At 41.2% G+C, this 12,762-nt stretch overlaps 1 protein-coding gene across 3 annotated transcripts in view; it reads left to right on the top strand.

The window, feature by feature from the left end:
* Positions 1 to 12,762, top strand: part of SLC9A4 (solute carrier family 9 member A4) — a 42,743-nt gene that overhangs the window by 12,316 nt on the left and 17,665 nt on the right. For all 3 annotated transcript variants that reach the window (XM_025213190.1, XM_025213191.1, XM_025213192.1), the window contains 4 exons: positions 871 to 1,130; positions 8,397 to 8,614; positions 11,201 to 11,403; positions 12,428 to 12,514. In XM_025213190.1, the coding sequence (XP_025068975.1) occupies positions 871 to 1,130; positions 8,397 to 8,614; positions 11,201 to 11,403; positions 12,428 to 12,514 (768 nt within the window). The remainder of the gene's footprint in view (positions 1 to 870; positions 1,131 to 8,396; positions 8,615 to 11,200; positions 11,404 to 12,427; positions 12,515 to 12,762) is intronic.

The raw sequence follows: 12,762 nt of genomic DNA on the forward strand, positions 1-12,762 counted from the left end.
TTTAAGAATAAAATCCAAGAAGGCTCGTAAACACTTAATATGGGACTTACGTGGAATGTAAGAGCCTGAATCCAAAACTGTGATTCTGAAAAGCCCTGCTCAGCTGCTGCCTAACCCAGTAGGCACCTAAATGCCCTAGGTGTCTTGCTTTTTGACTTTCAAGTGTGTAAAGTAGGACTTCTGCACATACTCAGAACTGCCCCAGTCCTGATAAGACTGATCTGTTCAGCACATAACTAATACCTAACACTAATTGGGATCCAGAAACTAGGGCCAGAGCCTATTTCATTTGTTTAGCACCTAAGCAGTACTTAGACATCTAACTGCAATCCTCTCTCACCCTGCTAATTCCCTGAGAAACCAATTATGCCTGCCATTTTCTTTTAAGATACAGCTAGTTGTGATGCCAGTGATCTCTGTTTGCATAATAGCCCAGTGGTTAAAACACTTACCCAAGGTTACTTCCTGCTTCTGCCTTGAAATGTTTCTAACCCATACCTCCCCCCTCAATACCCTAAGTACCAGATGATAGGACAGTCTGGGTGGAAGATTTCTGCTGGAGGAGTTGCAGAAAAGAATTAAAGATCCTTGAACCACAGAGATACAGGACATATAATGGACTATGACTGATGTGTTAAAGCACTTAATGGGGAGGTGATGGTCCTGGGGTCCAACATTGGATCCAAAAGCAGGGATTTGGGTTTTGTTTTTTTTATGGTATATATTTAATCCAATCCTGTTTAAGTGTAACTTTAGACTAGGACTTAAGCTACTACACCGCTAAGCAATATAAATCAATACATGATGTGTAATTAAAAATAAACATAGCGGATGTTGAAAGATTTCTAACTGATGTCTCTTTGGATACAGGTGTTATATAATATATTCATCGCCTTCTCCCAGATGCATAGATATGAAGAGATTGAACCAGTTGATGTTCTTGCTGGGTTTGCTCGCTTCTTTGTGGTTGGGCTAGGTGGAGTACTATTTGGCATAGTGTTTGGATTTGTTTCAGCATTCATGACTCGATTTACACAGAACATATCTTCAATAGAGCCTTTGCTGGTCTTCATGTTCAGCTATTTATCCTACTTGTCTGCTGAAACTCTTTACATCTCAGGAATTTTAGCGTGAGTATCCAGTAAGAATTTTCAGATGCCTCCAACAAGGTGGACTTCTATCCTTGCCATGGTTTTGAGTACAGTGTTGGTATAATGACTGGTGCTGTTACCACCTCTTTTTTCAGTTGTAATTTTTCAGTGCTAAAAGATGTAATCTTGGCCCCTCTGATAGATCTTTTTTGAATATAACATGATTGGACAGCAGACTGACTTGTACTATAGAATTTATTTCTGTGTAACACCCCAATAAGGTTATGAGAGTGATACAGCTATATATTAGGGCTGTGCAAAGCAACAGTTGCTGATTTGATTCAGCGGAGATTCGGCCCGATTCGACAACCGAATCTCCAAATTGAATCAGGAGATCCTTTTTTAATCTCTCCAAATCAAATAGGAACCCTCTGAATCAATCCGGAGAGGTTTGGAAAGACTTGATGATTTGGACATAAACAGCTTTAAATGCTTTTTCTACATACCTTAAGGTACCAGGCGGCTTGTGAACACTGAGATGGTGGGGCAGATGGAGAGTCCCACTGGAGCATGGGGGGGCCTCCAGCACACTCAGCAGCAGACTCGGAAGTGGACCAGAAACACTTCTGGTGCACTTCCAGGTCTACCATGGAGTGCATGGGGGACTGCCCCCCCCCCACTCCGGCTTAGCTACTGGTACCTCCTGGGTCTGGCAGGGCACCTTGGGTCCCCCTGTGGCCAATCACTTAGCTGGGGGGGGGGGCAGCAGAGGGGGTCTCCTACACACTCAGTGATGGATCCAGAAGTAGACCAGAAGTACTTCTGGTCCACTTCTGGGTTTGCTGCTGAGCATGCGGGGGGTTCCCCCATGCTTCTGTGGAATGCTCCATCTGCGCCACCATCACAGCATTCATGATCTGCACCTGGTACCTTGAAGTATGTAGAAAAAACATTTAAAGCTGTGTCTATGGGCAAATCACTGATTTGCTGAATCAGCTTTCAATCTTCAGATTCGGATTTGGTTGAATCAAATCGGGGACAGTGATCTGAATCAACGAATCAAATCACTGCCCCTGATTCGGGCTGAATCCAAATTGAATATGGCCCATTTTACACACCCCTACCTATATGAAATTGCTAATATAAAAAGAGCAAAAGATAATGGGTCAGATCTTTTTTCTCAATTATAGTTCTGTAAAATCAAGTGTAACTCAAGTGATTTCAATGGAATGATGCCTGGATTGACTAGTGTAGTTTGGAATTGAATCCTGGCCAAAATACAGAACGCAGAAGCATTAACACATGCACACATACCCAAGGTTGTATGTATCTATGCCTATTAAGGGCATTAGCATCTCAGGTGAAGGGTACCTCCACAGATCACTCTCAGTTAATAAGGCTAATGTTTGAACATGGACACCAAGGACAAGATTCTTTCCCACCTGTTAGGCATGTAAGTGGACTTAATTGCCTATGTGATTCTACCCCACCCTGCTCAAGCCCATGAACAATGTTAATATAAAAGGTGAGTGGGTCCTCCTCCTATTTTCTGCTTTTTTGTGACTTAGCCTTAAGGCAGGGTAGATTTGCACCTTATAGACTAACCAAAGTAGGTGTGTGTGTGTGTCTCTGAAATCTATGAAATATACATTTGGCTGGAAGGGACCCTGGAGGATCATCGAGTCCAGCCCCCTTCCCCAGGGGCAGGAAGTCACATCAGGGATCATAGGATCCTAGCAAGATAAGCATCCAAATGGGTCTTGAAGGCGTTCAAAGTAGGTGCTTGAGCCGCCTCTGGTGGCAGTCTACTTCAAACCTTCGGGGCTCGGACAGTAAAGAAGTTCTTCCTTATGTCCAGCCTGAATCAGTCATGGCGGAGTTTGTGACCATTCGATCTTGTCATCCCTTGGGGCGCTGTAGTGAACAGATGTTGCCCCAGATCCTCATGAGTATCCCTGATAAACTTATAGGTGGCCACCAGATCACCCCTGAGCCTCTGCTTTTCCAGGCTGAAGAGTCCCATAGCTTTTAGCCTCTCATCATAAGGTCTGTTTTCCTGATCTCTGATCATGCATGTGGCTCTCCTCTGCACCCTCTCAAGCTTCTCCACATCCTTTTTGAATTGTGGAGCCCAAAACTGGATGCAGTACTCCAGCTGCGGCTTCACCAAGGCTGAGTACAATGGGAGAATGATGTCCCGGGATTTGCTTGCAAAGCATCTATGGATGACAAACAGTGTTTTGCTCACTTTACTAGCCACAGCCTCACATTGAAGGCTCATGTTCATCTTGTGGTCAATCATGACCCCCAAGTCCCTTTCATCTGTAGTGCTAACCAGCGTAGCACTGCCGAACCTATAAGCATGTTGCAGGTTTTTCCTCCCAAGGTGGAGAACCTTGCAATTTTCGGTGTTGAGCACCACCAGGTTCTCATCCACCCATTTCATGAGCTTGTCAAGATCTGCCTAGAGAGAGGGAGAGAGAGCATGAGTGAACGCACAAGCTTTTGTGAGCTGTAGCTCACTTCATCACATGGCATGAAGGCCATTCAGAAAGCAGAGTATAAGAAGAACAGAGAAATTAGAATACAAAAGACAAGGGGTTGGGGAGAAAGTGGGAAGAGGAAACAGGGGATCAGTGCTTGGAGAGACAGACAAACAAACCAACCCATAGGAATATGTTTGTTTTCTTGTCTCTCCCAGCATTGACCCCTTGCCTCTTCTCCCCTATCTCTCTTTCTCTTCCCCCACTTTGTTGTTCATATTCTAATTTCTTTCTTCTTCTTATACTCTGCTTTCTGTATGTCCTTTCGGAGTCAGATGAAGTGAGCTACAGCTCAGAAAAGCTTGGGTTAGACTTTGGTTAGTCTGTAATAAGTAAATCTACCCCAGCTTTTACTTAACTTTAGACTAACATGGCTAACTACATCTCTTTAACATTAAGGGTCAGATGATGAGATGTTACAAAAGTAGATTTTCAGGCACTTGAATGGAATGGAATAGGACTGCACCTAGGCACTCAGCTTGGATGCCAAATAAGTGGTATAGAATCTGGCCCCCACTATATATCACACATTCAAATAAGATATGAACTGCTTCTGTCTGCACTAGAAATGTGTTTCCTTAGAATATGTGTGGTAGGCCTAGATTTGTTCACAACAATAATATATAATTTTGGCTCAAATATGGAGTGTGCTTGCAGTATCATCCTCATTACCAGACAACGGTTTAAAATAATTAACCCAATAAAGTAATTAATTAGATCTATAGAAAGCATTATCCTCAAACTTCAAGTGCATTTATAATGCAATATATAGAAGCATATTATTCAGATCTAATAATTAAAATATATAGGATTTAAATTTTCCACTGCTTTATACCTTTTGTACATACTACAAAATTGTCCCAGTTTTACACCACTAATACATGTGCTGTCAATGACTACACTGATGCAGAACTAGATTTTAAACACATAAGTCTTTCATCAGTCCCATGGGACGCCCATGCCCGCTATGGGACGGGGAAGTCCGGGTGAGGGTGATCCCCTGCCCTCCATTGATGCTGACTTTGTGAAGGAACATCTTGAGAAGCTGGATACCTTCAAGTCAGCCGGCCCTGACAATCTTCACCCCAGGGTACTCAAGGAGCTGGCAAGCATCATACCCCAGCCTCTAGCACGGATCTTTGAAAACTCTTGGCGCTCTGGTGTAGTGCCCGAAGACTGGAAGAAGGCCAATGTGGTGCCTATCTTCAAGAAAAGGAGGAAAGTGGATCCGGCTAACTATAGGCCCATCAGCCTGACTTCTATCCCGGGGAAGATCTTAGAAAAGTTTATTAAAGAGGCCATCCTTAATGGACTGGCCGACACCAACATCTTAAGGGATAGCTTGGGAAGATGTTTCATATTTTGAAGGAGGATTGGTGATGGAAAGGTTCTTCTGGGCAAGGAATTACAGTTGTGTTGAGATTGCTCTGCAAGTATGCAAATTTGGCGTGAAACAAAAAGCTGGAGCGGGGGTGTTAGTTTCCATGTCCCAAGGTATTGAATTTTGCTACTTGCTTGTAAAATTATGATGTTTTCATTTCAAATTTAAAATGAAAATGTACTTGATAAATTTTGAGCTTACACACACTGTTTCTTTTATTCTTTATTGTTAAATGAGTAATATAAAATATTAAATTTTGGAGGTATCTCACTCTAAAACTGAATCTGCCATATATTAAATAATTATATTAATATAAAATTAACAATTGTTTTTTAATTAATTTTATTAAATGATCTGTATAGCAAGATTTAAATCAAATGATTTTAACACTATGCAAGAAAGAGACTTGGGGGTCATCATTGACCACAAGATGAACATGAGCCTGCAATGCGATGCTGCAGCTAGTAAAGCGACCAAAACGCGGGCTTGCATCCATAGATGCTTCTCAAGCAAATCCCGGGACGTCATTCTCCCCCTGTACTCGGCCTTAGTGAGGCCGCAGTTGGAGTACTGCGTCCAGTTTTGGGCTCCACAATTCAAAAAGGATGTGGAGAAGCTTGAGAGAGTCCAGAGAAGAGCCACGTGCATGATCAGAGGTCAGGGAAGCAGACCCTACGATGACAGGCTGAGAGCCCTGGGGCTCTTTAGCCTGAAAAAGCGCAGGCTCAGGGGTGATCTGATGGCCACCTATAAGTTTATCAGGGGTGACCACCAGTATCTGGGGAACTTTTGTTCACCAGAGCGCCCCAAGGGATGACGACTAGGTCGAATGGTCATAAACTACTACAAGACTGTTTCAGGCTGGACATAAGGAAGAATTTCTTTACTGTCTGAGCCCCCAAGGTCTGGAACAGCCTGCCACCGGAGGTGGTTCAAGCGCCTACATTGAACACCTTCAAGAGCAAACTGGATGCTCATCTTGCTGGGATCCTATGAACCCAGCTGACTTCCTGCCCTTTGGGCAGGGGGCTGGACTCGATGATCTTTCGAGGTCCCTTCAAGCCCTAATGCCTATGAAATCTATGAAAGTCCTAATTAATTAATTATAGACTTTCTCACTCCAACTATACAAAAATAGAAAAAAGCTCACCAAATAAATAAATAAAACCATTCTGTGGATTTTCATAGTATAAAAATTCATAACTTTTTATTTCATGTGCTCATTATTTTCATTAGTTTATTGAAATTATTAGTAAAATAAAATAATTTTAGTATTTGTTCTTTCTGAGCTATTAAGTATATTGTTGCTTATTTTAGTGATGTGATGATATTGTTGCACTTTTGAATTATTGAGGAATTCATTCATTTTCTTCCTGGATTAAGAAAATCTATTTTGCATATGTTCCTAAAAGTCAACAGTATTAAACATTAATGTTTAATGGTTTTGTCTCAGCATGTCAAGGGCACCCTGTCTCAGTTATTCAAGGGCACCCCGTAGCTTTCTTTCTAATAAGTAAATAAGGGAGCATTTAGTTTTCTGAGCTCTCAAGATTGAATAACTAATTCAGGGGTGTGTGAAATAGGCCATATTCAATTCAGATTCTGATTCAGCCTGAATCAGAGACAGTGAATCGATTTGTTAATTCAGATCATTATCCCCATTTCGATTCAGTGGAATCTGAATCTGAAGATTCAATGCTGTTTTGGAGAATCAGCATTCAACCATAGACACAGCTTTAAATGTTTTTTCTACATACCTTGAGGCACCAGGCATGGCTCGTGAACACTGCAATGGTGGGGTGGATGGAGTGTCCCACAGTATCACTTCTGGTCCATATCCAGGTCTGCCGCCAAGCACATGGGGGGGGGGGGCCCTGCAACCCCCTGGCTCAGCGATTGGCCAAAATGGGACCCCTGGTGCCCCCCCAGACCCAAGAGGCACCAGTTGCCAAGCTGGAGGGGTGCAGGGAGTGGTGATCCCCTGCGTGCTCTCTGGTGGACCCTGAAGTGGACTGTAAGTGTTTCTGGTCCACTTCCGGGTCTGCTGCTGAGCACACTGGAGACCCCCCCCCCCCCCCCCCACCCCCCCCCCCCCCCCCCCAACTTCCTGCCCCACCATCGCAACATTCATGAGCCACCTGCTACTTTGAGTCATGTAGAAAAAACATTTAAAGCTGTGTCCATCTGAATTGTTGAATCTTTCTGAATCTCTCCAAATCGATTTGGAGGGTTCCGATTTGATTCAGAGAGATTAATGGGTTCCTGATTTGATTTGGATTTGGAGATTTGACCACTGAATTGGGACAAATTGAATTAGTGACCGAAGCTTCACACAGCCCTAATAACTATCACCACACAGAAGCTTGACAGGACTAAAATGTTGTCTATCTAAATTAGATGGTGATGCACCCTGCTGCCGATTAGTTCAGCCTTCAATGTGTTTTGTCTTTTTACACAGTCTTTAAAATGAGGTGGATGGAGAGAGAAAATATTTGTAAGAATTTGTGACAACATTTTTAACAGAGAACACAAAACCTTCCAAAGGACCAAATCTTTGTATTCTTCACATGCTAGGAAGTATCTTGTTCCACACGATGTCTCATTGCCTTCACTGAGATTACTGAATAGGATGATACTCAGTGTGGATCTTATTATCAACATTAAGCCAAATTGATTAGTAACAGGCTTAGAACAGAACAGGTGCTGCTTTGCACCTCTACACAAGCTACCCAGGATAGCTTGTTCTGCATAGATGTAATGAGGCAGAGCCTAGAAATGGACAAGGACAGGCAGGGAATTGCTGGAGCTAGTTCTTCACTCCCTAATATGTTGCCTAGTTCGTAAGCTGAAATGGGCCACATACAGGACTTGTATAGGGTCCGTCACTCCCCCTATTCCAGGGCACAGTAGAACCAGAAAGCAGACTCTAATACCCTGACTGGTATTGTCCAAGGGCACTGTAACAAGCCCCTTATTTGGGGTTTGGGACAGTCAATATTTAGTCCTATTTTTTAAAACAATAAATCATTTTGAATCAGAGTGTGATATCCTCCCTCACTGAGAGGTTGCCAAATTGGCCCCTCTATTTCTTTTACAGGACTGGATTTGGATACTCTTAAATACAATACCTATACAATTATGCAGTCCTTTATTTCTTGAAAAGTCCAAATGAAATCAAAGGCACAACTTGAGGCAGAAGTTTCCACTGAACATGAAAGAGGGTATGAGAAGCTAACTGCATGTTGACTCCAAACAAGGAGATGTATAGACAATGATGATTGAACAATATTTCAAATGAAAGAGCCTTTCTCTTTTAAGACAGGAAACAGAGAAGGCCACCACTAATGACGAATGCTTTGCTTGATATTTTTGATGGAGCAGGATGACGGCATGTGCAGTGACTATGAAAAAGTATGTGGAAGAAAATGTTTCCCAGAATTCCTACACAACCATCAAGTATTTCATGAAGATGTTGAGCAGTGTCAGCGAGACCCTGATTTTTGTGTTTATGGGAGTTTCTACGGTTGGAAAGAACCACGAGTGGAACTGGGCCTTTGTGTCCTTCACTCTGCTCTTCTGTCTGGTCTGGCGGGCCATAAGTAAGAGGCAAATATGTATATGTACATGTAGTTATCTTGGGTGGATAAGGCACTTTGTTTCCTTGAAAGAAACTTTTGAGTGCACTCAGAAATTCAGTACTAACTGGTATAACCGGTTTAATTATGTTGTTAATTGGTGTGTCTTATTGATGAGGTCAGTTCACAAATATTAGGACGAAATTGGGGTGGGGAAGGAGAACCCTTAGGGTTAATCCTTCTTCCTGAATGAGAAATTCTATCATTAAGCCTATATTTAGACTGACAATATAATTTACTATATTCATTCAGGTGAATGGGTTTTCAAATTGTAGTTACTGTATTTGCTCGAATGTAAGTCAGCCGTGACTGTAAGACAACTCCTCCAATAATTAGATCCTATATGTGGATAATTTATACATTTGTTATAATTTTCCAGGTATAGAATCTAAGTACTGAGGGGTTGTCTTGAATCTATCCCCCACCCCAACGGCTACAGCAGGGAAAGCAGTGGCTGGGGGGGGATGGGACTGTCAGGTGGCCCTCTTGCCTGCCCACTTCTTTCCCCTGCAGCCTTCCTGCCTCCCCTGCCACTTGCAACCCACCCCCAGTTCCCCCCACGCCCAGTCTCTGTGTCTTTCCATCCCCACTCTCCTCCCCTTACTGTCAGGGGCTGCTCTGTCCTTGAGCACAGTGTGGAAGCTCTGCCCATGCCTGGCCATGCAGTAGTGTTGTTGCTGCCTATCATTCAGGAGGGGAAAGGAGTTTCAATGTGCTCCATGCCCAAGAGAAACCCCAGCCCATGTCGGAGCTGAGCTGTGCCTGACATTAAGGGGGAAGGAAGGGGGCAAGCAGAGCGGTGGGCAAAAGCTGCTGAGGGGAAAAGGAGTAGGGCAGGAGGCTGCTATGGGTCTGACTGGCACCAACCTGAGTTCAGTGTCAGAATCAGGGTTGCAGCAGTCACCTGCTCCCTACTCTGCATCGTATACAAATATAAGATGAGGGGGCTTTCCCCCTGCCATATTTACTGGGGGGGAAATCCTCATTTTATATTCAAGTAAATGTGGCAGTTCACTATCAATGATAAACCCTGAATGGCATCTTAACATATCCTTGGCAATGTGGATGACCTTTGCGATTTGAATCAAATAGGGAATATTTGCTGTTTTAATTTGCTCTCCAAGAGGAAGAAGCTTTAACACCCTATGCTCTCAAAAAGGAAGAAGTTTTACACCCAAACTTTTGTATCACTCTTGTAAAACTCCAGACTAGACAGCTCCCTCCCCCATGCTGCATGATTTTCATCAGGTGTGTCTTTCAGGATGGAGACAGACATTGCCTTTTTAAAGAAATCCTTACATATTTTTCCTCAACTTAGATTCTCCAAAAGAGCTGAACAGTTTTGGATGACACTTAAAAAAGTCAACTTAAGGCAGACGCCTAACATGTAAAATCTGAGGTCAAATTGTAAATTTTGGCACAGTTGTAAGCAATCAAAACATGTCTTACACTAGGCAATTTTGCTATTTTGATAACTGGTAGGGCTACAAGACCTGTTTATGATAATCCAGTACTGTTTTTGATGATGGATGTATTAAAATAGAAGTATTCTAATTCTTACATTTCAGTATTATCATCATTGGTGATGCTAACGTGAAATCTAAGACATCAGCATATTTCTATAAAAAATTTGGCTGTTGGAAAAGGACACAAAAGTAACAGAAAACAAGCAGCAAGCAAGACGTATTCTGAATAGAAGCCACGCTCTACCCCTAGTTACAACATCATGCACAATGTTTTGTTAGTTTTTCCTTTTATCAGAACAAAACAAAACTGGAGAATTAAGTAGTCTCATTCTGGCTTGCTTTATTATTGTCAGCCTTTGAATGAATCTGTCAAAAGGGCTGAGTCTCGGGTGAAACACTGTTCAAACATACGGGTCTTGAATTGTGCCAGACAAAAAAATATTACTAGAGAAGAAACAGGAAGAGCGACAATAAATGGAAGAACCCCATAGAAGCATGGTCTAAAAACACAAATGGAGTGAATAACGTATCCTATCTTTTTCTCTGAAACAATACACACAAAAAAGCTATAACAGAAAGCAGGGGTGTAGGTTGTAGCCGTGTTGGTCTAAGGACATAGGCAGACAAGGTTCCTTGGGTGAATTTGATATCTTTTATTAGACCAACCCAAATAGTTGGAGAATAGTTATTAAGCAAGCTTTCGAGTTCAAAAACCCTTCGTCAGGCTAAGGAAATTTCAGCAGTTGGTGTGTGCTTTTCCTGGATGGAATGAAAAGTAAAGAAGCCAGCGGCTGGGCTGGGGAGTCAGTTGCCAGGCAGATTATAATGTATCAAAAATCCAGTGTCTATTTCTATAATAGAAAGCATATACTTCATGAGAAATATACAAGCTACACTAAAATATTGTATATAAAATTTGTCCCATTATAAGCATTGTGTTTTCATACATTAAAGCACAGCCCCAATGCTCCCTAAAGAAGTTACAACCAAAATAATGGGAAAGCAGACTGTCAGTGGTTTGGAGTTGAGGTTTTGTTTCACGTCAAGTATTCCTGGTTAACAGTAGCTTTTCTCCCCTTTTTAGGTGTGTTTGCTCTCTTCTACATCAGTAACAAGTTCCGGACTTACCCCTTCACTGTTAAAGACCAGCTCATTATTTCCTACAGTGGTTTTCGTGGAGCCAGTAGTTTCTCACTTGCATTTTTGCTTCATGCATCTCTCTTCCCTAGGAAAAAAATGTTCATTACTGCTACCCTCGTAGTTATCTATTTTACTGTGTTCATCCAGGTAAGTAGGTTTTATAATGGAATAATTTAATTTCATATAGACAAGAGGCTTCAGAATTAAGATTGCATCAATATATGCACTTAAGCTGGAATTAAATTATTCTATTTCAGACTTCCAACAACTGCATCTAGTCACTAGATTTAACACAATAAATTGTTACTGGCTAATCTAGTTTTCCATCTTGGCTAAATAATAAATAACTTTGCCAGAGGAACTATATAAACACATATTGTCTTTAAAATTGTCGTTGGAGATGTTTTTTCATGTCATCAAAACTTGAGAGCCTCAATCACAAATAACTCCCATTATAAACTACGTGGGGAGCGTCCTCGTGTTTTGGAGAGAGGCTATACTTTAGTTTTGACACTTACAAGAAGAGTCATTTCCCATTTGTGATGCACTTAGAGGTGTACAGAGGATCTACATTCTGATTCATGAAGTGGTGTAAAATGTTATCGAGATGCACCCAAAATATGTTTTTTCAATTTTCTGCCACAAAGAATTTCTGTAAAATTCCTTTGTCTTAGTGAAAACAAAATTGAGAAATTGTGAAATTCTCTGTGGAAGAAAATTAAAAAATAATTGTTTTGGGCCAATCAATTCTCTTTCCATGTTACTATACTATGGTATAGTATAAAATTGTAAAAGCTGCTTCAAAATGAAAAGTCAAACTGCTTCTTTTTGAAATGTTGCAGTTGGATGTTTTGTCCTTACTAGAATTTTGCTCTTATTTTCGCCTTAATAAAATATTGTCCTGTTTGTAAGTGGGGTATGGAAAAGATGATTTTACATAGGTGAATTCTTTGAGTTCTAAGACTATATTGATTAAAATGTAATTTTGATGTTAAAATAGCAATAATTCTTCTAAAAATATTCTTATTTTTTCTGTTTTTCAGCCTGTATCCCTGTAGCCTACATTCTTCTTTCCTAGTTGTTTAAATAAGAAATTTTTGCTTCATTTTTTCCCCCCTCTGCATATATTAATCAAAATAATTAATTTTCTCACTCATCATTCCAAATACAGGGAATAACAATTGGCCCATTAGTCAAGTATCTAGATGTTAAGAAGACCAATAAAAAGGAGTCTATCAATGAAGAGGTGCATATGCGAGTAAGTTTTTGTTATCAATAGAATGCTATCAATAGACTGTGTCCTAAAAAGGAAAGGAAAAAAGATGTGATTTTCAAATTAGGCTGAGAGAGCTGGACATACAACACCCATTGAAACTGAGTACAATTTTGGCAACTAACTCTTTCAGGCTACATTGTAAATCGTAGCCAAAATATCGTAAAATATTACAGGGTGTTGGCATCTCTAGAGTGAATATCAAATAAGGCTTGACATAGTATGGATATGGA

This window comes from Alligator sinensis, unplaced genomic scaffold, assembly GCF_000455745.1.
Source record: "Alligator sinensis unplaced genomic scaffold, ASM45574v1 scaffold680_1, whole genome shotgun sequence".
Lineage (NCBI taxonomy): Eukaryota > Metazoa > Chordata > Crocodylia > Alligatoridae > Alligator > Alligator sinensis.